This window comes from Aedes aegypti, unplaced genomic scaffold, assembly GCF_002204515.2.
Source record: "Aedes aegypti strain LVP_AGWG unplaced genomic scaffold, AaegL5.0 Primary Assembly AGWG_AaegL5_hic_scaff_1785_PBJ_arrow, whole genome shotgun sequence".
NCBI classification, from domain to species: domain Eukaryota; kingdom Metazoa; phylum Arthropoda; class Insecta; order Diptera; family Culicidae; genus Aedes; species Aedes aegypti.
Window position 1 is genome coordinate 2992 of NW_018735251.1, and position 26086 is coordinate 29077.

The 26086-nt window shown below is 37.9% G+C and overlaps 1 protein-coding gene across 1 annotated transcript in view; it reads right to left on the reverse strand.

Annotated features, from left to right (window-relative positions):
- Positions 1-8373: 8373 nt before the first annotated feature.
- LOC110680761 (3'-5' ssDNA/RNA exonuclease TatD-like) overlaps positions 8374-26086 on the reverse strand; it is a 45060-nt gene continuing 27347 nt past the window's right edge. The window contains exon 2 of the mRNA XM_021856549.1: positions 8374-8749. Within this exon, the coding sequence (XP_021712241.1) occupies positions 8397-8749 (353 nt within the window). The 3' untranslated portion in view covers positions 8374-8396. The remainder of the gene's footprint in view (positions 8750-26086) is intronic.

Genomic DNA, 26086 nt, shown 5'->3' on the forward strand with positions numbered 1-26086 from the left:
TTAACCCCTCTACCGGCAGCTTAATTTTTTACCGCAAAATGAATATTCAAAACGTTATAACTTTTTTTGTTTTTCAATATTTTTGCACCATTTTTTCACAAGTTGTCAAAAAACTCTTCTAGTTTAGAAATCCGTGTTGATATTAATTATTGGTCATCTGGTTTTAAAGATATTCCGATTGTTCCTTGGGGGACCGACATTTTCCATATAAAAAGTTTTTGGCGGCCAATTTGTTTTTGATCAATTTATCAAAATAATAAAATGTGGGCTATATAATGCCAGGTAATAAGAAGCTTCTCTGAAAAAATCATACAAATCGGTTCAGTATTCTTGGAGATATCTGAAAAATTACGATATGATGTTTTTTGAAGTTTTTTAGATTTTTATTTGGCCAGCGTGGTTCCATAAACCTAAACGGCTATTACTTAAGACGGCTGCACGAAATTGCTTCATTTTTTTCACCAACATACTCTCATTAATGTATCGTTCCGAAGAGTGAATATCCGAATACGATTAAAATTCTGTAGCCTGAGAAATTAACGGAGGTTCTAGTTACGGGTCGGTCCCCCAAGGAATTTTGGAATATCTTCAAAACCAGATGACCAATGATCAATATCGACACAGATCCTAAAACTAGAAGAGTTTTTTTGAAAGCTTGTGAAAAAATGGTGCAAAATATTGGAAAACAAAAAAGTTATAACGATTTGAATTTGAATTTTGCGGTAAAAAATGAAGCTGCCGGTTAGAGGGGTTAAAGCCTGCGGTAGAACTTTGACAGCTGCGGTAGAACTTGGCGGCTACCGCAAAACGGAAAATTTTTCAGAAGGAACCGTAATATTCTAAATTTAAAAGGATTCTTACATGAGTTTTTGCTTAACAACATTTTCAGAACGCCAGAAATTGAAAAAAAAATGAAACTGAAGAAATTATTGGAAGATTCTGAATACAATCATATGATGTCTGCTAACAGTGCCATGAAAAGAATCTGTGCCAAATCATGCGCCTTAAATTAAGACATACTGTTTCGTATCCTTTAGATTGTTTTTGACTAGACTGTGCCTGAAATATTGTGGAAATTTCTACTCGTAAATTCTAATTTCTATTAAGTTATGTTGAGATTCCATAAATTTCGATCAGAAACCAAACAGTTACAGCAACGTTGAGTGCGATCAGAATCATGTTAGGATTCCAAGAATATTTTGCGAAGATTTCAACATACATTTGTAAAAATAAGAACAAAGTTCTGACAAGAATCCTGTGTGGATCCTGTTAAGATCTTGATTAGAATCTTGTTGGTCCATGGAAGAAAGCCGTCCGGTATGTTAATTTTGAATTTACATATAACAATGAATAACATTTCATTGTTTCTTTTTAAGTACAAAATCCATTATTTTTTATTATCTCTTCAATCCGGGACGTTTTCTGGGACAGATTGCTCGTAATGCGAGACAGGTTGATCAAATCCGGGATTGTCTCGCACGTCCCTGGTCGCTTTACTCTGAAGAACAATCAATGTACAAAAAAGGATAAAATACTAATAAATGTATGCGTAACTCAAATGTCTATGAAGCACTATGACATCAAAATTCGAAAGAGCAGACTTATTAGAAGAAGAAGAAATCATTGATTCACATGACGCCAGGTATAAATAAAATGATTGTAACAACACTGTGAATCAAAAACACTGGAGCAAAAGTTCGAGTGGGGCAAGAGTTTCTTTTTAAGATTTCTAGCACCCTTCAAAGCAAATGTTATAAATTTCATGGCGGTTCGAATGTTTCATTCCTAAATTTATATAAATCGATTGAAAATTTGGAGAAGTTATGGCTATTTGTTGTTTTAGACGTAAAAAAAATGATTTTCGGTCGAACTTCCATTGCACGGAACAAAATGGAAATAAAATCTTTTTCATTTTTGTATACGGGCGTAGCTAAGCCTATCGTAAGGATGATTTGAGGTGTATTCGTTTTTACACATATGCTAAGCAGCCATTTTTGGCCCATAGTGGGGAAAATATTAGAATCAGCGAGACAAAAGTGACAGCCATATATTGTTGCGCCGCCACCAAACCGAATCGCGCCAGTGAGACTCGCGACGCGCCTCAACTCGCCGCTTTTTAAAATTAGTTTTTAAGTGTGGCGCTGCATTCTTACGATGTTTATGAACACAACACACTATTTAAATATTAGTCGCGACGCTTGAAATTGAGAAAAAAAAAATAATTACAAAAAAAAGTTTGTCCTAATTTCTGCCGGCTTCAGATAAGAATCTCGCGGAAAAAAATGCAAATTTCCTTAATTCGACATGTAACCTTTGATTTTAGCGAAATTAGCCTGACCGTGCGAAAAAAGCCACAACACATTCACGTTTGTACTTTGTACCCTGTTTTGGGTAACTTTTTGATAAAAATTAAGTGTGTATTTTTCTGCAAACAAAAGCTTATGGCTGGTGTAAAGTATGCCAGTCATAAAAGTATCCATATTTTGTGTTTTAGCCAGTGAAGTTTTGCCCCACACTGTATTCGAGCTCTTTCCCCATCGGTGGGGCAAATGTTCGTTCAAAACAATCAATTTTAAAACTGAAACTTTTCAACTGAAAATGGGTGAATATTTTGACACAAGTTTGTTCAGCAAAGTTGTGTCAATATATTGAAGTTTCATTGTGTGGTAGTCATTTCTCTTCAATTGTTATAGTTTTTCCCAGCCCTCTCAACAAAAAAACTTCGTCAGTCCGCTCAAGAACAACACGAGCCCATCCGTCCAACTCACGGCCGTCGGAAAGCGGACTGACATCTGACCCTTCTCTGAGCGAATGCTCAACTGACTGAGAAAGCATCCCTGTGTGTTCTTCGATCTACCTGCGAAAAGTAGAAAGCGCAAAGAGACATTTTATTCCAATTAGAATATAAGTAAATTGAGAATAAAAAAAAGGGTTTTGCCTACTAAGAAGTTTTTTTTATCAAACAAAATAACTTGAAGTAAACATATATTTTAAATCATTAGAAAGCTTTTGATCTGCTCTTCACAGAAAAAAATATAAAATCTATAAAAATGCGGTTTTGATGTTATAGTAGCGCTATACCTAATTTATGTTCCTATAAGTAGCCTATTAGTAACCCTAACTTTTCCCCGAAGAAAAACTGTAAGGTGATTCCAGAGAGAAAAATGTCTGAGATCAATAGTGATGTATGTGCATTATGTACACCAATTGAGCAATTCAGCGGGAATTGCTCACTTATATTGCATGAGCTGGGTTTAGTAGGTCGTCGGGGGTGTTACTTACTTACTTATTTGACTTTACATCAATTATCTTGATAAAGCCTCGCCAACAATATTTCGCCAATTCACTCGGTTCATGGCCGCTTCTCTCCATCCTCGACTGTGACCCACGCTCTCCAGGTCCTGGTGTACCTGGTCAATCCACCTAGCTCGCTGCGCCCCACGCCTTCTTGTTCCGACCGGATTCGTGGCGAACACCATCTTTACAGGGTTGTTGTTCGGCATTCTTGCAACATGCCCTGCCCAGCGTATCCTTCCAGCTTTAGCTACCTTCACGATACTGGGTTCGCCGTAGAGTTGAGCGAGCTCGTGGTTCATCCTTCGCCGCCACACGCCGCTCTCCTGCACGCCGCCGAAGATCGTCCTTAGCACTCGGCGTTCGAAAACCCCAAGAGCTTGCAAGTCCTCCTCGAGCATAGTCCACGCCTCATGCCCATAGAGGACTACCGGTCTTATGAGCGTTTTGTACATCGTGCATTTGGTGCGGGGGTGAATCTTTCTTGACCGCAGTTTCTTCTGGAGCCCATAGTAGGCACGACTTCCGCTGATGATGCGCCTTCGTATTTCCCGACTAACATTGTTGTCAGCCGTCAACAAGGATCCGAGGTAGACGAACTCGTCCACCACCTCGAAGGTATCCCCGTCTATCGTAACACTGCTTCCTAGGCGGGCCCTGTCGCGCTCAGTTCCGCCAACCAGCATGTACTTTGTTTTCGACGCATTCACCATTAGCCCGACTCTTGTTGCTTCGCGTTTCAGGCGGGTGAACAAATCTGCCACCGTTTCAAATTTTCTCCCAATAATATCCATGTCGTCCGCGAAGCAAACAAATTGTCCGGATCTCGTGAAAATCGTGCCTCGACTGTTAAGTCCGGCTCTCCGCATGACACCTTCAAGCGCAATATTGAACAACAGGCACGAAAGTCCGTCGCCCTGTCGTAGTCCCCGCCGAGACTCGAACGAACTGGAGTGTTCGCCCGAGATCTTCACGCAGTTTTGCACACCGTCCATCGTTGCTCTGATCAATCTTGTGAGCTTCCCGGGAAAGCTGTTCTCGTCCATGATTTTCCATAGCTCTATGCGGTCGATACTATCGTATGCCGCCTTGAAATCGATGAACAAATGGTGCGTAGGGACCTGGTACTCACGGCATTTCTGGAGGATTTGCCGCACGGAAAAGATCTGGTTCGTTGTCGAGCGGCCGTCGATGAAACCTGCTTGATAACTTCCCACGAACTCGTTTGCTATAGGTGATAGACGACGGAAGAGAATCTGGGATAGCACTTTATAGGCGGCGTTTAGGATGGTGATTGCACGATAATTTTCACACTCCAGTTTGTCGCCCTTTTTGTAGATAGGGCATATAACGCCTTGCTTCCACTCCTCCGGTAGCTGTTCCGTTTCCCAGATTCTGACTATCAGCCGATGCAGACAAGCGGCCAACCTGTCCGGGCCCATCTTGATGAGTTCGGCTCCGATACCATCCTTGCCAGCGGCTTTGTTGTTCTTGAGCTGTTGAATGGCATCCTTAACTTCCCCCATCGTGGGAGCTGGTTGATTTCCGCTGTCCGCTGTGCTGACGTAGCCATCGCCTTCGCTGTCCTGACCTTCTGTGCCTGTGTTCTCTGCGCCATTCAGGTGTTCATCGTAGTGCTGCTTCCACCTTTCGATCACCTCGCGTCCGTCCGTCAAGATGCTCCCATCCTTATCCCGGCACATCTCAGCTCGCGGCACGAAGCCTTTGCGGGATGTGTTGAGCTTCTGATAGAACTTCCGCGTTTCTTGAGAACGGTACAGCAACTCCATCTCTTGGCATTCCACCTCTTCCAGGCGGCGCTTTTTGTCCCGGAATAGGCGGGTTTGCTGTTTCCGCTTCTGTCTGTATCGTTCCACGTTTTGCCACGTACCATGCTGCAGCATTGCAGCCCGCGCTGCATTCTTCTCCTCTAAAACCTCCTGGCACTCCTCGTCGAACCAATCGTTTCTTGAGCTCCGTTCCACATATCCGACAACGCTTTCGGCAGCGTCGTTAATGGCTGCTTTGACTGTCCTCCAGCAGTCCTCAAGAGGGGCCCTATCGAGCTCGCCCTCATCCGGCAACGCTGCCTCAAGATGCTGCGCGTACGCATTGGCGACATCCGGTTGTTTCAGCCGCTCGAGATTGTACCGGGGCGGGCGTCGGTACCGTACATTATTGATGACGGATAGTTTTGGGCGCAGTTTCACCATCACCAGGTAGTGGTCGGAGTCAATGTTGGCGCCACGATAGGTTCTGATGTCGGTTATGTCGGAGAAGTGCCGTCCATCGATCAAAACGTGGTCGATTTGCGATTCTGTCTGCTGAGGTGATCTCCAGGTGTACCGATACGGGAGGCTGTGCTGGAAATAGGTGCTACGAATAGCCATGTTCTTGGAGGCGACAAAATCTATCAGTCGTAGGCCGTTCTCGTTCGTCAGCCGGTGGGCGCTGAACTTTCCAATCGTCGTTCTGAACTCCTCCTCCTGGCCAACCTGAGCGTTCAAATCTCCTATGATGATCTTGACGTCGTGGCTTGGGCAGCGGTCGTACTCGCGTTCGAGCTGCGCGTAAAATGCGTCCTTGTCATCATCAGTGCTTCCGGAGTGTGGGCTATGCACGTTGATTATGCTGAAGTTAAAGAATCGGCCTTTGATTCTTAACTTGCACATTCGTTCATTGATCGGCCACCACCCGATCACGCGCCTTTGCATATCACCCATCACTATGAAAGCTGTTCCCAGCTCGCGTGTGTTGCCGCAGCTCTGGTAGATGGTATGCTTACCTCTAAACGTTCGCACCAATGCTCCTGTCCAGCACACCTCCTGCAGCGCTACGATGTCGAAACCGCGGGTCTTCAGTACATCGGAGAGTATGCGAGTACTTCCAATGAAGTTGAGAGATTTGCAGTTCCACGTACCGAGTTTCCAATCGCTAGTCCATTTTCGTCGCTGTGGTCTTTGCCGATTGTTCCGGTCCGTATTCTCTCGTTGACGTTCCTGTGCTGATGTGTTTTTACGGTTGGCTTGCAGGGCCTGACACCAACCCCCTAGATTTCCGGAGGACCATTCCCCCTAAATGTTCGGAGGGCCATAGTGCGCAGTTTAGCTTAGAGTCCTTCTCTGGCACTCGGACGATGATCAGCCGCCCCTGACATGGGGAACAGACGCTGTTGTGAGCCGCTCCTAACGTGGAGTACAGACGCTCCAGGTTTGCAAAAGCAAACCCCCCCTTCCCTGTCAGCATACGACCAAAGTTCCCACCGGGGGTTGGTTACCCGATCTTCCCCAAGGTTACTCGTACCCCGGCCAGTACCACGAGGAGGTAGGGATAGGAGTTGCTGGGCAAGAGGCTAAGGACCGCACAAAGGGGTCTATTTTGTTCCTGCAGGTACGCGAGGTACCAATGGTACGCCATGCCCAGCCATTTACCGCGTCGGGGGTGTGCCATCCCCATCTCTGAGCTACCTTCTCAGGGGTCTGTTTGCTGATTTCTTCCTCGTAAATAAAAAATAGTAGCCTTAAATTCACGGAACAGGTGATATTTAATACTTGAACGCTTGTGAATACTTCTGGTAGAGTTTTCCAGGGAGTTTTTGGAGAAAATTTCTGGGAACTAAAAGAGCACTAAGCCGAGAGAAGCAGACTCTGCCTCATTTGAAAGGTAACGCTAGAAAAAGAACTTCATGACTGGTAAAAAATTGCATCAACAGTAATGTCTAAACCATTATTTCTTGTGTTCGGTGAAATTTGTAACAATAACGTACGTAGCCGCATTGTCAATTGTCCCGTATACCGTGTTGATTCATATTTCGGATGCTTAAGGCTTCAGTGGAGTATAACTCACCAGATAGCATACCGTTTTGAGTCATATTACGGACATTTAAGGCGCAAGAGAAAATGGCACAAAAGTCAGAACTGAAAAAGCAGTTTTCTCCTATTAAAACAACAAATTAATGAAAATAAAAACATACAGCCTTTTTATTTGACAAATAAGAGAGCTGTGTGTTTTTATTTTCTTCGATTTGTCTATTTAAAAAGAGAACACTGCTTTTTCAGTTTTGACTTTTGCACCATTTTTACTTGGGCCTTAAGACCTCAGTGAAGTATAACTCACCAAAACGCATGAAAAATAAACCGTTCAGTATGATTCCTCCGCGTTATAGAACTTTCAAAAACCTTAACTTTTGAATGGTGAGTAAGAATGTCCATTACGAGACATGAATAATTATAAATAAATAGAAATTTGTGGACTTTTCATGATTCTTATTCCAGACGCTTCCATACTTTTGCCTCATATTCCGGACACTTCAATTCGAATTACGGACAAGTCAAACAAATCATAAAAAGAAAAATCAAATCATCTTCTTCTTCTTCTTTCTGGCATTACGTCCCCACTGGGACAGAGCCTGCTTCACAGCTTAGTGTTCTTATGAGCACTTCCACAGTTTTTAACTGAGAGCTTACTGTGCCAATGACCATTTTTGCATGCGTATATCGTGTGGCAGGTACGAAGATACTCTATGCCCTGAGAAGTCGAGAAAATTTCCAACCCGAAAAGATCCTCGACCGGTGGGATTCGAACCCACGACCCTCAGCTTGGTCTTGCTGAATAGCTGCGCGTTTACCGCTACGACTATCTGGGCCCCCAAATCATCAAAATTGTCAAACAACTGGGGAGACGCCTAAGGTTGGCCATTATAAATTTTCAAAGATATCTATGGAAAATGCTTATTGAAACGAGCCTCGAAAGTGAGAACTTTTGAACATAAAAAAATTGAAATATTTCGTGCGAAATGTTTCCCATACAAAGTAGAGTGTCCGAAATTTGAAGCTGTCCGTAATATGAATCAAAGCGGTACAGGTTTGAAACAAATCTCTAATTAGATGTACCGAATGACTAAGGCAGTCTTTGAGGAAAACATCGCTTGTAGCATATCATAACTTCTTATCGCGTAAGCACACAAGCCAAGCGTTGCCACATTGATATGGTAGTTAATATTTTCTTCACCTATTTATGACTCATGAAACAGTCGACTGCAAACTCTCGGAGATAACGAATGCTAAGCTGATTAGCTGCTTGGGTTGGTACTTGCAAAGAACTTACTTCGAGAGTATTTCCAACACGTCTTCCTGGGCGGATCGTTCGTGTATCAGAATGGGCTTCTGCAGGCTGCACGCCAACCGGAGCTGCCGTTCGAAGATGTCCTTCTGGGTGCACGGTTCGCTGAAGTCCCGCTGGTAGTCGAGTCCGCACGGTCCAATGGCCACGCATTCCGGCGCCCCGGCAATCACCTCAAAGTCGTGCCACGTGCTCGGCTCCTCGATGATGGATTTCGAATCGTGCGGATGGATTCCCGCCGTCGAGTAGATGATGCCCGGGTAGATACGCGTCAGACGGAGGGCCTCTTTGCTCGACTTGACCGAAGTGCCCGGTACCATGATCTTTTGGACGCCTACGGTGGATAGAGAAGGGAGAAGGCGAATAGCATGTTGGCCGTTAGTACACTTGACATTGAAATTTTATTTATAGCGAAGCGGCTGGTGTCTTACCACCGCTGAATGATTGAAAAAAGTGAAATCTTGTTTAGGCGTAGGTGGTTACTGCGTATGGTTTACCAACAAGTTGTTGATAACACGCTTTTCCGACACGTGTTGGTTGCCTTGATTTAATACATACCCACTATTAGTTTTACAAGAAAGTATTTTTTGCGCAAACTCGGTTTTTATGTATAAACTTCTTCGGTACAAACCATGTATGTATCGGATTATGTGAAATGCTGTCCAATATTATTACAACTTAAAAATAATTGTGAGAATTGTGCCTCACAATGACACTTTTTACTTGTGTTCTGGAATCTGTGAGAATGCTGTCCAAGATTTAAAAAGAATCCTGCTCAGAATTTATGTCACGAATCCAGCTTTAATTATGGCCAAGAATCGAGGTAATCTTGGTCAAGACTCTGCCCAACAAACATTTTTGCTACATGTATTAAATAAGTTATTTGTTAGCTGATTGACTCATAAATCAGCTGAATAAGCTATTGTCAAGCTACCAATAATGTTACTTGGGTGCGAATCCTGTACATTTTTTCTGTGTAAGTTATGTCTAGAATCCTTTGGAATCCTGGCCAAAATTTTGTAAGGAATCTGTCAATTTGTAGAAGAATCCTGCTCCATAGTAATACATTCATGGAGAACTCAATCCATAATTTAGTGATATTGAGTTCGATGAGCTTTGCCTTTTTTTTAAGTTTTGTTCAAACTTGAGTTTATCTATAAAATAAAGAAGATATCCGTGGGAGAGATTTTTTGTTATCTGAATCCAACATATAGAGTAAGGTGGGGCAAAAGTTCGACCTTGAAGTTGCAGTTGAAACAAAACAAATACCATACAGTGAACCTTCAACACATTGGCTATAATTTTGCTGAACAAACTTGTGCCAAATATTTACCCATTTTTAGTTATAACAATTTCAAAATTGATTGTCTTTTTTTTTATAACAATTTCAAAATTGATTGTCCCCACCGGTGGGGCAAGAGTTCAAATCTAATGTGGGGCAAAAGTTCGCTGGCTAAAATACAAAATATCGATACTTTTATGACAGGCACACTTTACACCAGCCGTAAACTTAAGTTTGCCGAAAAATACACAGTAAATTTTCATCATTAAACTGCCCAAAACAGGGTTAATTGTAATATAATTGAAAAAGGCAGTTTTTCACAAAACTAAGTGGAATGTAAAATTTTGGTTACGTTTTTCGAAAGATCAGAATAATTTTGCTAAATTTGAAGATAATTTGTGGATTTTAGGCAATTTGCAAATTTTTCCGTGAGTTTATACTTGGGTCGAACATTTGCCCCGCTGATTCGAACTTTTGCCCCACTATGGGCCAAAAATTGTTTCCAAGCATTTATGCAAAAACTAAAACACCTCAAGGCATCCTTATGATGGGCCTAGGAACACCCTTACATATAATATTGAAAAAGATTTTATCTTCAATTTGTTCCATGCAACGAAATTTTGACCAAAATTACAATATTCATGTCAAAAAACAACAAATAGCCATAACTTTTCCAAATCTCAATCGATTTTTATAATATTTGGAGTGAAAATCTCTTACTTGAATAGCATTCGAGCCACCATGACATTTATAAGTTTTGTTTTGAATTGAGCTAGAAATCTTAAAAAGAAACTCTTGCCCCACTTTACTCTAAAGCGTCGTTGGGTATTCATCCACATAATTTTGAGTATTTTCGATAATATTTTTTATTATTGTCTCAATGCTGGAATTGGTTTTTGAGGCTATTTTAAGATCTTATTAATTTCCAACAAAAGTTAGGGTGCAATCGTAAGATTTTATTTTCTAATTTCTCGATTCAGAATCAGTTTTTAATTTCTTTTTACAGATCCTGGCGAATAATTTTCAAAGCATGAGTGCGAGTACGTTGATATTGCCTACTCACGTCTTTAGGACGGATTAAATTTACACTTCGCATGTTGGTATTGCAAAGCCTCTGCTGAAAAAAAAACAATGAATCTGTAATGTTGTTCTTTCTGTTCTAAATGTTTCGAATTTTGAACTACCTTGGAACTCAGTCCAAAAATCATACAAGGTAACCGTATTCACCTCACAAAACTCTACGCTGCAATTCATATTTCGATAGTGAAAGCTGTCTAGACACGAACGAAAAATGCTTCATTTGCGTTCTCCATGCAAATAGACACACATACACAATACAATGTTGTCCGACGTTGCAAATATTTATTCAGAGACATGAAATGAAGCAGCAAACAAAAACCGAAACGAAACAGTTAGTGCAAAAATCAATGCCCTCTACCGTTGTTATCTGCTTTCGGTTTCATTGCGCAAATAGGTATATCGTATCTATTACCGAGTTCAGGAAGCATACAAGACATAAATATGCAAATTGTAACGTTCATTCAGAATTGAAATACGGTGTTCAGTAGAAGACATTTGCATGTCTCACAGAATGGTTGGTTTTTTGTTCGTGGTCGGAGTTTTTGAATCAGTCTAGCCCAGCTAGCTCATTAATTTTGCCGGAAGTCAGAAACCAATGCATCGGATAGTGTTTATGTTGGCCAATGCAATATGGATTTGCTGCGGAATGCACCACCTGGTTTTGATTTGTGCCTGTTTCTAGTGGAATCAGCAATGTTCTGATTTAGCGCGTTGTTTCAATTTTACTGTCGATTAGCAGCGAACTTAATGAGGAATGTACGTTATTTGAATTACTCTTAGTGTAGATGATATCCATTGAAACACAAAGAAGATTATTTACTATAAGCACTACGGGTATACATTGACAAATGTGTTTTTGAAACATGTAGGGTTAGTTTTGAATCACTTTGTCAATGAAGTTTTATATAGGCTTACAATTAATAATACATTAAGTTTGAGGAATGTGTTTTCTGATAATAAATTGCAAATACAAAGACGACAACAGGTCTCTTTTCAAAAACTTGTTCCCCATTTTAATTCAAGACTCTAAAAAATCCTTTGAAGTCCTTTTTTATTGAAAAAATGGTCTCAAGTCACTTTTTTTTTCAATTTCGCGATGTAACGTTCCTCTGATATTTGTTAGACAAAAAAAATCTGAAATGTAAACAAAAAAGTGTCAAACAGTACAACCGTGGTTTAGTTTTGAATACTCGATTGACATAAAGCGACTGATCGATCGGTAGCAGTCCCATTTACCTTTCAGTCGTCGCGCGGTTTGCCACCGCCAGAGCCACGACGTCGATGCTGTGTATGATAAGCGAGGTTTTTCCACCACTTTTGTACAAAATACAACAGCGCGACTACAGAAGTGTTAAAAAAGTCACCTGAATTGTACATGGTTTGCGATTATTGGATTATTCAATGATATCCAGCTTCTGATAGTACAGTGGTTACACTATCATTGGTCACCCACTATTATTGGGTCGTTCTCATTTAAATTGTATGTAGAAAAGAGTGACTAATAATTATGGCACGGTGACTCATAATAGTGAAGGCAGTGTACCCGAACAATTCTTGAAGAATATATCTAGAGATTCCTTCTTTCTAATAGAGTTTCACACGATTTCTTCCTGTTCCTATATTTTAGATGGATACTTGACTATGTCTTTCAACTTGAAACTATGTTTGGAAATCGGAAAAACTGGTCGTCTGTGTGGCGAAATCTCTCTGAGTTAACAGGGTTTTAGTTTGATTCTTGTGAGATTTTCGTGATATATCAGAAGTAATGGTCTTTCGTAGTTTTCTGGGAAGATTATTGACGGATATCTGACAAGATTCTCGAACAATTACTTTAAAAATGCTCAACGTACTGTTCCCACGGTTCCAATTAGGCTATGAAGCCATTAGACGAATTCCATGTCAAATTGGTCAGTCATAGAACTCGACCATCTTCAATTTGCAGTAAATTCTCGATATGGTAGAATAAGTGTTTCCATGTATAAATCAATTACTTTGACTCAAGAATAACTTTTGAAAAGGTTTTTTAGGAACAAATTTTAGCCGATTCTCAAAATGTAGGGTTTTTGACAAATTAAATAAGTTTCGATGATAAAATAAGTATCCAGAAATTATTATCATGATCAGCTATTCAAAAGTAGCCATTTCCGAGTAATTTCAAGTTTAATGCAAACAAATTTGATTAAATAATAAAAGGCCATTTTCATTAGTTTTTCACGTTTTCCATCAAGTACAGTAAGTTTTGGAGAGCATACCCAGGTTACCAATAAGCCGTATATTGGACAAAATGTTGATTTACGGCTGATATAATGCCAATTGGCCGTTAATATCACTATATAAGCCGTATATAAGGGATTGGGATCGATATACGGCTTGTCATTACCTGGGTAGGGCATATTTCTCACTATTTTTCATGATAGAGAATCGCGAATAACTAACGAAAATGGCCTATTTTATTATTCGAATAATAAATATTTGCATCAAACTTGAAATAACTCGAAAATGGCTACTTCTAGAGAAGTGATCATGATAATCATTATGGTTTAGAATAATGTCAAGGTTCTTATTGTATTATCAAAACATATTCATTTTAACTAAATCAAAAAGTTGTTCTTGAAAAACTTTTTTTTTTATTTCTTGAAACTTTGTCCAAAATATCTTTTTTCTATCAAGTTCCTATGGGGAAAATTTAAGAAATATTGAGAATGGAGTTTTCGTCTAAATTAAAAGTTTATTACATGATAAAAAATAAAATACTTTTTCGGTGTATTTTTTTTTTTCATTGCAACTTTTCCATAGAACGTTTTTCTCTAAAACCAACAGTTTCAGAACTAGAATTTTTCAAATAAATATCGTGCAAAAACTCATGGGCTATTTTTAAAAGTTATTCTTGAGTCAAAATGATCAATTTATATATGGAAAACAGTTATTCTACCATAACTGATTTTTAATTGATTTGTACAGAGGATCATAGCAGATTTTTCCATGGAGACGCGATCTTTGGATATCCTTGTCAAAGAATCTTATTCTGAGTTGCAGTCGAATCATCAAACTCTAAAAAAATAAAGTCTTAGTGCCAAAAATTTTGGTTTCAAGGACCTTAACTTTCTTGGGTATGTTTGTAGAATGTGTGAGGGGGTCGCAACTCCAAATAGCTTGTGACCCATTGCTCTGAGATTTTCTAATGGGTCAGTAGTTTCATCAGAAATTCTTGAGCGAGTACGCTTATGTTGGAGCTCATCAGATATTTCCTAAGGGTTTTTATCAGCAAATAATTTAGGATTTCTATTAGAAAATTTGCGAGTGTTTTTATCTTTCTGGAATTTTTCTTACAATTTAATAAAACATCTTGAAAGAGCCCTAAATAACTTTCTTGAGGACTTCCTTAAGAAGTTTCTAGAATCTAAGAGAAATCCTAAACAAAAACTTTGGGAGAAATCTCAAAAAATCACAATTTAGTTTCTGTGAGAATCTCTGCGGAAATTTTTGAAAGAATTTCTGGAAATGTCGTAAGAGAAATTATTGGTTTAATTCTTGAAGAAAGCCTAAATTAAAACCTTGGTGGAAGAATGGTTGGATAAAATTATTGAAGAAATTCATTAAAGACCTTGAAATGCATTGGTTTTGGAGCAATTTCTAGAGATATTCTTCTGGAATTTCCGGTTTGATAAAGATAAACTACATGGATGAATCAAGGAGAACTTTCTAGAGAAATTTCAGAAACAATCATTTCGGGAATTGAAAGCAGGTTCCGAAGACATCCTTTGAAAAATCGTTGGTTGAATTTTCCAAGGTACTCTGAACAAAATTTCAAAGGAGTTCCTATGGAAATTCGCGAAAGATTCATTGTATGAAGAAGTCTGAGAAATTTCAGGCAACTGCCTCAATTTATATATGATAAAAATTCTTAAAAAAGCCAAATTACTAAGAGTAATGCCTGGCGTAATGTCACAAATTCCCAAATATAATCTTGGAAGTGCCCTCTGAGAAATGTTTATTAGATTCCTGAGGAATCTTTAATAAAAATTCGGATAAAATTGCTCTTTCAATATTCTCCTGCTCCTGATACTGTTTTTGCTCTTGAGTGGTCTCTTTTTTGTCTTTTTTTCAAGCATGTGATCTCTAAAGTTTTTTTTTTTTTTGACACTCAGGCCTATTATACTAATTTGTAAGGATTTCCTCCAGTATTGTCGTTCTGTTTTTCAAAGATTTCAACCAATAATTTACGTTTAGAAATTGCTCCAGAGATTTAATCAGAAATTGCAGTAGAAATTCTTCGAAAAACTTCCCAACGAAGCTTTTAAAGGATTCTAGAATTATTTTTTTCCCAGGGGTGTCTCCAGGAATTGTCAAGGACATTTTTAAGACATTATTGGAAAAATCTCTGAAACAATCCGGGAAATATCGTTTAAATTGTGTGAATCCTACAGTAATCTCTAATTAAACTTATGTAGCTATTCCTGATGAACTCTCGCGAGGTTCTCTGAGGAAGTCTTGGAGATTTTTCTGGATGAATTTCTATGATGATTATTGGAAAAATAATCATTTGAATCCCTGGATAAAATTCTGCAGAATTTTCTAGGGACCTTTCTTAAATTACATTTTACAGAATTGATCCCTGGTGATTTTTTTTATTTTAGTAATGTTTCAATTACTGGAGACTGAAATGTTGGGGAAATTTCTGGAGGAACTAACACGCTTCAATAAAGTTACACAATATTGAGTAGGGTTCGCACGAGCATCGAGCTCTCCTGAGGAATTCCTGTAAGAATTCATAATATAATCCCTTGACGAAATTTGCAGCGATTCCTCAGACGTTGCTTCCTGAAACAAACCGTACACTCTTAAAAATAATGAGATTTACGGGTGATGTAAAACACAATATAATTTAATATTTTGTGACCTAAACCCAAAAACGACTAATTTTTACGTTTTTATTGATGTATCAGAAAATCTCATTGTTTTATGATCTATTTTTACATGAGCATAAATAATAAACATAGATCTTTTGAACTTAGATATATTAACCCTCTAATACCCAAATTTTTATTTTCGATTTAAGTATTATTTTTCGTTATCTAAAATCGTTCTAAACACGTTTTGGGCATTTATTTATTTTTATTCGCAAATTTTTAAATTTTGGTTTTTGATTTTTATAATTTTTATTTTTGAACATCCCTAGCTTTTTTCATTTTTTCTTGAAGCCTTTTCTAGTTGTTGTTTTTTGGCAAAAATAAAAATTTAAATTGTTACGGTATTTTTAAAAATATTTAATTTTTATTTTTTTTTTCGGCGTGTATTTTATTTTCCGTGTAACTAACGAAAAAACAGGTTTGAAATGATTCCAATACCACCAGGCTCTTCTTTTGTGATAGGTTAATCGTAGAAAAATATAAAATGTACGATTTTTTATATTACACGTTAAATGAAGCCCAGGCATTTGTAGGTTATATAAGAATGCAATTTTTCAAACAATTTCTAAAAATACAAAAAAAGTTTCAAAAGTCATAAAAAACTTTTCTTACATGCGTGTTATGAGTCAAGGTATAAGCCAAAAATAAATTTATTTTGATTTCCGAGCTACGAAAAAATACACAAAATTCCAAAGTGTACCCCGTCTAAAGGCGGGGTTGGGTATTAGAGGGTTAAGCTTAGAGAATTCATCGTAACAATTAAATGTGTATGCATAAGAATGTGAATTTACATTATTCTCAACATGCTGGCGGCGTCATGCAAACCGTCAAGTCCGTTTTCAAACATGGCATTGAATGAATTGAATTGAAAGTTGCATTTTTTCATCTGGATTTCACTTCCTGGAGACCTCTTCTCAAGGTGCCATCGTGAAGCAATTATATAAAAATATGTGTATACAAGACCATAACGGAAATGGCATTAGAATTAAAGTGCTGTTGGAATTATCAAAGCCAATTTGGATAAACAAGAAAATGTGCTTTTTGGAGTGTCATAAACGGCCTGATTTCAGGAGGATCCCAGTTTCTGCATTACTGAAGTGAAAAATTACGTAAGGCTGTTAAAGTGCTATTCTGTGATCGAAAATATTGGCGCGGTAATGGATATATTTAGAATCGTCTATTCACGGATGTTTTATGTGAATTGTGAGTAACTGCGACCCACAATCCTATTGAGTTAGAGGATATTCATACCGCCTGAATGTATTGGAGTGCCCCTTGAAATTTACCGCTGATTTCAAACCAGCTGAATATCCCTTCAAATCAATCTTCCAAGAAAATTCACAATAGAGGTCTTCACAAGAAAAAACAATTTTCACCGGCATACACACAAAACCACTTTTTCAAATCCCCCGTTTCTTGAATACGTTCTAAACTGCAAAACCATCCATATTGTATATTGCAATACCAAATTATCTCAGATATATGAAACAAAAAATGAAAAACAAGAACGTCAAAATTCCGGATAATCGAATCCCGGATAATTGAATCCCCGGATAATCGAGTCTCCGGATAATCGAGTCCGACCTGTATTTAGGAATAGATATCGATTAATTCTCATATTTCGACATTCAATTAAATATAAATCAAATATTTTTGTAATATAAAAAAAAAACTCTGCGTTCCAAGCAAAATAGATCTGACATGAAGTTTTGTACTAGTAGTCTTGACTTTTATATTCATTTGCTTAACTGATCAACTGATTAACTGATTATGCTATTTCGTGTAGTTCAAAGTTACCAGCAATATCAAAGATACCTCATTTTACGGTATTAGAAAAGTGGCAATATATGGCAGCACCATTATCAAATCAAACACAAAAATAGGCTTCTTCAATCTCGCATACATATTTTATAACAAGCTGACAATCGAAAATTTCAACCAACCAAATTGATAATGATACTTAATAATGCCAATGGGATCCAAAAAATGTAGGAAGAAAATGGCAAACCACCCCAATTTAGTAGATTACGTGAGAATCGGTTGCGCGGTTCTGCACTGGGTGGGAAATGCATACATTAAATGCCGATGGGGCGCGCGAGCCACTCAACAGCCAAATCGTGACGGACGGTGGACGAGCCCAGTGCGATAGATGATAGGAGGAAGTGATAATGGGTTTAATGGATAGCGGCATGGAAAAAACTGTTGGCGATTAGGAGCGTGCCAGAAATGATACGCACCAGGGGAAATGAATTCCTCACGTTAAGCCTTTGGGTGTTGTGTAGGCGCTATTGCTAGTCTAGCATTGATTGGCACTAAGTCGTAAATGGGACGAATTAATCGGAAGAGAGTAAAAATCGCCAAAGGTGAAGAAGGGGCTTATGGATGGTTGGGCCAAACTGATAGGTTGTGCCAATTTCGTTAGGTGTTCAATCCGCGGATAGGAGAATACCTGGTTATTGGTTATTATTCTAATGAGTTTCTGCCATGAATCACTTCATAAATTTCATCACGAATTTAATCTTGAATACCTTCCCTGCGGATTTTTTCAAATCATTTGTATTAAGGATACATCCGAGAATACCTTTAAGCGTTCATTTAGGGTTTCCTTCCTGGATTCTTTCAGAATAAACATCAGCAACTACACCAGCGATGAAGATACTTTATCCAGATAATTAAAATTCATTCGAAAATGTCTCTGAAGCCTAAGGATCTTCTCTAAAACATTAACAGTTACAGTCAATACCATTGAATTTGTGAGATATCGCGTTATAGAACACAAAATCAGTGCAACTGCAGCTTAAGAAACCAACGAGGTAGCCATGAAAACCAAGTTTCACTATGTTTCTATAACTCCATATAGAGACGTGGAGCATTGAGTTATAGAGAATTAACTGTGCTTCCTCAGAAGCTTTCCTTGGAATTTGTTTAAGCATCCTTGCATTTTTCATGGAATCTTTTGATAGATTTTTGCATAAATTTGCCCAGGAATTGCTTCAGGAATTTCTCCTAGCTTATAGCTTAAGAAAAACTTACAGTAATTTATGAAGCAACTTTTTGTGAAACTCAATAACTGAAGCTTAAAACATCATCAAATGCAGAACTTGTTTTCGCATAGGTACACCCTGGTGAGAGGCCAGATCAAGTCATGTTAATGATTACGTCATTTGACATCTTCAGCCGTTTCAGTTTTGAGCGTTTCCTTAAATAGATGAAGGACTATTACGATGTGAAAAGAGTTATCGTAAGCACGTGGCCAGGTGTGCGGAATTAAACGAGTCTACGTTTTTGTACATTTTGGCTAAACCAACAATAACAGCGGACATGGTTATTTCCGCAATTCCACCCACTATTTGTGGAAGTATTTAGGCTACGGTATGCTGCAGTCTGTAGAAAATCAAGATATAATAGTTGGAGAAACACCTGAAAAGGACAAATTCCTAATCTGTTTTTTTCCGTAGAGACGTTTGAGAAAAAAACTGCGAAAATGCGCGAAGCACCTAACGAGTGTAAACCAACGCAAAACAAACAGCACAGACTCGTGAACAGGCTTGGAGTTAGTAAGCTCGGGAGAGCATACCAAAAGAAATAGCAAAAAATTCGCGAACCTTTACTCGTGAGTAACCGAACTAAATGGAATTTATTAGAGTTTTGATAGGCAAATCAGTTGTATATCCTTGAAATCAACTACAAACTACTAGTTTGTAGTCAAAAAACACTTAAAAACTAGATATCTCGGAGGGGAAATAACTTTTTTTTCAAAAGCGCAATAGGGTCCTAAAGCCCTGTCCTATTTTTTAGTTCCAAACGCTTAAGCTTAGGCCAGAAACATATGTTTACTCAACTTCTGAATTATTTTCGTTGGTTTAAGTCCAAAAACCTTGTTTTATGGTTTTTAAAATTTTGTCACTCCTCTTGGTTTAAACTCAAATTTTTGGGTATATTTTGTTTTCCATGTCCCTTCCGATATGTCAGATAGGAACAACTCCATAGTGTTAAAACTAAAACCCCTGTGGCATTATTGTCGACAAAGTGAACGTCAAACATGATCGAAATTGTCAAGGTTCATATTTGGAACTTTTTTTTAAATTAAAGTTTAAATCTGTTATAGCCGTTGTTTGAGCTGGAAAAATTGCTAAAGTAGTTGCAAGAACACGCTCTTCCGTATTATTGAAGAAAATACAAGAATTTATTAGAAATTTTAAGACCCAATTGACTCTGAACAGCACTGAGTACGCTCACGAGTCACATTAGCATCATTTATTCGCGAGTACGACGGATGGGAGTAAATCAGCACTCTCATGCTCGCGAGTATTTCATTTTGGTTTTGTTCCGGTTCTGCAGACATGTTCGCCACCTTTCATCAATGCCGAGGAGTGAAAAAGTAAAACAAATACCTGGAACCTCTGTAAGAATTTTCTGAGGAAATTTTCAAAAATTGTTCAGGAGAAATTCAGTGAAATATCTTAGATGCAACTTTTCGAAAAAAAAAAATCTTTAGATCGCTGAGAATCTCCAGAAGAAACGCCCAGGTTCCTCTAAAGATGGCTATAATTTCTGGATGAACATGAAAAAGTATGTCTCGAATAATATTCAAGAGACAGTTCTTTAGAAATTCCTATCAATATTCTGACTGCAATTTCCTGAATGATTCTGATAAGGTACGCCTACTGTTTGGGATGCCTTTAGTTATATTCCTGAAAGCAGTGATGCCAAGTCAATTTTTCAAAAATCTGGAAGATTTTGAAAGTTTGTCTAGAAAAGTCTGGATCGCTTATATCGTATATGGAGAACCTAACAAATTATTTACAAAACCTTACAAATTCATTTCAAATTTTATCTGGATTTTCCAGATTTTTGTAAAATAGGGCCTCAAAAATCTGGAATATTCCAGACAAATCTGGAAGGTTGGCAACGCAGCCTGAAAGAACTGCTGAAGTATTCCTGGAAAAAGATGAAAATTTGAATTCAAATTCCGATTCCTGTTAAATTCTTATTATTATTATTTCTATATTGTGTTCCTGTGTCTTAAACTCATGAATACGTTTTTTTTTTAGAAATTCTTGTTAACAATGCTACTAAAATGCTCATTAAACTTTCGAAAAAAATATTTCCCAGTATCTCTGGAAGATTTTTTTTGTACTTCATCAATTTTAGAAAAACAAACCAAGAAATGAATTATGGGAGAAAATTTAAGAGCTATACAAGGAGTTATACATTGCATAACACTGGATCTGAAGGCATTTCGTAAGGTCTGCTTAAAAGGATTCCAATAGGAGAAAATTACTGTTAGTAGTTTTGAATAAGTTTCTAAAAACTTTTGGCAAATTCTTGCATGAATATCTAAAAAAATGTTGTGTGTGTGTTAATTACTTAAAGGTATCCTTCAACTTGTAGCAAAATTTCTGAAGGAATGAAGAAACTCTAAAAAATCATGTTAGGTGGTCGCAAAGGTATCTCTATAACAACCGGAGATAAATTGTTAGATGCACTTCATTTATAATGTCTTACGGAAGGGATGCGTAGAAGAACAATTGCAATTGTTGCAATTCGTAACGTAACTTATTAAATAATTGCAAAACATGTCAAAGTTGACCATTCTGTATGGAAATTAGCATGCGCTGCTATTATTCCGAACAGCACTGTATAGCCATACCCGTTTTTCTAAATCTACATCAACACTTGTTTCGTGAAAGAGTATCAGTCAACTGTGTTACTTTCCCATTGATTAGAAAGGAAAATTCGCTCAAATAGTTTTTCCTCGGTTCGCTATCGCGTCGAATCACCCGTTACTAATGTAATCGCAATTAAAACACTTGACTTACAGTAGCCATCACGTAACAATAAACGACCATCACAAGCCGGCTCTGCTGAAAAGCAGCGACCCGTTGTACCCGGCAGGGCATTAGCTAGTTGGACATCCAGCCCAAAATCAAAACACAAAACACACAAAAAGGCATCCAACGCTGCCGGCCTAAAGATTGAATCCGAATTCAAGCCATTTGAAATATGAACCGAATTGCAGCTGCGAGCGCGCTCCCTGGCCGTAACGCTCAATTATGCTTCATTTTTCTTACTGTTGCTAGAGCGAAAATACCCATTATTGCCAAAAAAAAGAAAAACTTTCGCTTTAGCCTGAGCTTGTCGATAATTGGTGAAAGTACGGTTTGTGGTGGTATATTCCGAAGTGCGGCTATGTCATTATCAAAACTTCGCCGGGAGTCAGTGTGCCATTTTACAATCATCTGCATCTATGACCGGGTTGCACTCTGCTCTGGCATCCCTGATAAAATATATTACTAAAATACAATAGGGTTTGTTGTAACCATACTCCCTCCCGTGACAACCATGAAGATGCAGAGGTATACTCGGTCTTTAGAAACAATGGATGTCACACTAACAATTCTTCCTTTCCCCGATGACCGTAAGGACGTGGCCAGTGCCATTATTGACTTTATAATCTTTGAATCCTCGAAATAGTACTCTGAAGGTAGTGCGCTACTCCCTAGCTCTGTCTATTGATTACTAGTGCAATTCCAAATATTCTGAACAATTACGGAGTACCAACTACGTATGATCATCAATTCTAAAGCTCATGCTCAACAATCCGTCATCGATGACGAAGATACTGAAAATTGCTGCCCCTTCCTTAGTTAATGAATTAATCGTAAAATTTTATTCGGGATCCCACGATCGATCGCCGGATCTTCGCTCGCGTCCTGAAAAAAGAAAGACGCCTTCTCATCGGCGATGGCCGTTTTGTTGATTTATCGGATCATCTCATTTATTAATGGCCGCGTGCGCGCGCTGCGCAATCAACTTTGTAGGGTGGAACAGGTCAATCCAATAAGCACATTCAATCGAATCTGGGGCCTATAAGATTCGGTCAGCCCGGCATGGGTATATGGAACAAAAAACAACAACGATGTAATCAACTGGATGACGCATTGCGGATTGTCTCGACCTAATGCCATGCATATCAGCATGGTGTGCTTTAGCGCAGTCAGCATGGAAGAGGTATACGTAGAAGAAAAAAAAAACCTTATTGAAAGCGTCTGGGTTTCAAATCCCGATCGATTACGTGTTTCAATTTTATAACATTACATGGTAAAAGCTCCTGAAGAGTGCTGGCGTAACGCGTTGTTGCTGAATACGCTCAGCGAATGAAAGAGAGCTAATGAAAAAAGGTCATATTCGTAGCCCACAAAGATCATTTTACTATTCAGTAAGACCATGATGTGCGATCTTGGGTTCGAATCCCGCTTGTCAAGGATTTTTTCGTAATTGATTTTTTTTTTACTTCTCAGGATATAATATCTGCGTGCATACTACACTATATATAAATGCAAAAATGGTCAATTGACTAAGAAAAGCTCTTTGTTAAAAAAGTATCATAAGAATACTAATCAAAGTAGCAGCCTCTGTCTTAGTTGAGACGTAACGCCAGAAAGTAGAAGCATTATGGATGATGAGCTTAAACTTCTTTAACCGAGTGGTTAAAGTCCGGGGTTATAAAGCAAAGTCATGCTAAAGGTGTCTGGGTTCGATTCCCGGTCGGTCCAAGATCTTCTCTTAATGGAAATAAGGCTATCCATGAGGACTTTCCGCGATAGGACTGACAGCTAAAAGTGTGCATGCAACTGAAGCGAAGGGGTAAACAAAGCATGCAAGTGTTATCAGAGCTTAACTTTTTCTTTTGTAATCGAACGGTCACTCCAATCGCGAAACGTCAAAAACTCGTGGTAAACAAAAAACCAGCTGATCGCAGCTGTCTCATGGATTGCCTTATTTCCTTGACTTCCCTGGGCAAAAAGTGTCATCGTACCTGCCACACGATATACGAATGCGAAAATTGCAACTTTGGCAAAGAAAACTGTCAGTTAATAACGGTGGAACTGTTCATAGAACACTAAGCTGAGAAGCAGGGTTTGTCCCAGTGAGGATGTAATGCCTAAAAGAAGCAGAAGACCCAAATCTCTCTTTGTTTTTTTTTTTTTTTTGTAAAATGCCTTTGTACCCGAATTTTGTTGAATTCAATCTGCTTGAATGAAAAACATGATTCAAATCTGTTGAGCCGTTTGTTGTGTGAAAACCTTCGAAAATAAGCATCATAGCAAAACAAGCTCGTTGAACAATCTCACCTTTCCGATTAATTTGGTTTCTTATCGATCTTTGGAAATCACCATTCCAATCGAAGAAAAAAAAATGTGCTGCAATATGGTCAATTACAAACAACTTTCTGTGGTTATTTAACGTTTTCTCCGCGAAACAGGTGCACTCAACAGGCCATCCCTGCTCCGAAGTGTGGCGGCCCGACACGACTTCATTCCATATTGCACTGACTGGCCAGGAGGCACAGAGGTCCAATTTTATAGGAAACTGACAGAAACTCAATTTTTAGACATGTTTTTAGTTGGAAATCATTGTTAACCAGTCATCTACAATATTAGATAGTAAAGAACACTTATGAAAATTTTAAAGGTAAATTGTTTTCCGTCGTTTTTTACCAGATGTAGGTACAAATTGCCTTAAAACACATTTGGGTATTTTAACTTAATCAAAACTCGTGCAATTTTAGTTTTTAGCATACGTTTTTTTTTAATACTTTTTTACTTAGATTCAGCATTCTCGGATGTAAATCTAACCTTATTGAATCAACAACTATTTTTATAGCATTTGCATACACTGAAAAGAATCTACACATTAAGGTCGTGTGTTTTACTTATAGATTTGACTTCACGGTATAATAACATGCGTATCAACATTAGGTTATCATGTGAAACAAACATGAATGTCTAAAAATGAAATCATGAAAACCAACTGATTTGCTTGTTGAAATCGAAATGTAGTGACTTTAGATAGTCATGTGTGATAGAATATGAATGTCATGAGATTGAAAGAAGAAATTTGATAGAAGAACTCTTGCTCCCCAAAATATGGATTCGAGGCTCCTCTGTTTGTTGCAAGCTTACTTGAATGTTTTTTTTTTTTTTTTTTCAAACAAGTAAGTCAGCAACAAGTGGGGCGCCTCAAATCCATAATTTGGGAAGCCCGGGATTAGTATATTTCATTTTATATGAAACTGAAAGCTAGGAAAATCTGTTAGTGGAATCCGATTTTTCTCTAACACCATACTTTATATCCAGTGCTGGAAGTAATGCATTTTATTTATAGAAAATTAGAATGAACTCCTCATCTTAACTCGGACATCTTCACTAATAGAAATAAAAACGAATCCGCAAATTTTCCTCTAACACTTTCAGCTTCAGAATTTGTCTCTGTTCTTTGGAACATGATGATGACTGTCGCTCGACAAGAGGTTCGACCGCAATTTAGTTCGCTATGGGTTGATTACTAACAATTTAAAAATTTGGAACACGGAAATCGACAGCAAGCTCATCGATTTCAAATCGACCAAATTGAACATGATGATCATGATGATCATGACACGATATAAACATAAGTTAAGGTACCCCGGGGCAAGTGAGAATCCGGGGTAAGTGGGGCGTTTCGTCATAGCTCAACTAGGAAAAGTTTTTCGTGAGGGTATTCTTCTAGAAAGTTGAAGATACAATGACAAGGAATGTATTTAGTACTAAACATATTGTTATTTTATTACCATGTGGTTCGTGTAACAGTTGTCAGTTCAGCGCCATTTTCAACTTGTATGATAAATTGTGACACGTTTCACGTCTTGCATTGACTCGCAAAAAATAAATGTGTTTTAAATCGAATTTCCATCAGTAAGCTATAATTTTAAGTATTATTACAAGCTGCTAACGATAAACCAGTATTTTGTTTTCATTTCATATGAAATTTTCGATGGTCTATCTTACCCCAAAATATATTTGTACCTGGGGTAAGTGGGACCTATCAAAACAAAAACCATAATCAAAACTTTTCGTTTACGTTTCATACATTTTCCTAGAGAGTAGCACTAATACATTCAAACAAATGATTTTTGTCAAAAAAGATCAACCTCAAATTACGTAATTGCATAAGAGGGAGAAGAAAAGTGTTATTATTCTTTATTTTTAATAATTTTTTTTTATTTTTGAAATACGACATCAAAGTTGAACAAACACACAGCTGAAATTTGAAATGCATCATGAGAAAGATTACTTTTCTATTTTATTTAAACTTCATTTGTTATTTCTACCAAATTAAGTAGTAATGGAAAACAATTCCACCCCATAAGGTGGTTTGCCATGCATATAAATAATAACAAAACATATTTATAATTTCGTCAATTATTGATTGTTTATGTGCTACATTTCAATTAACAACTTATAAATTTTATATTTTGAACATGTTTAATTCCTCTTTACGCTTTTATTGAGGAATTTTCAGTTTACATTAAATGTGAGGTGACATACTATTAAATAAAGGGTTTCTTCCTAAA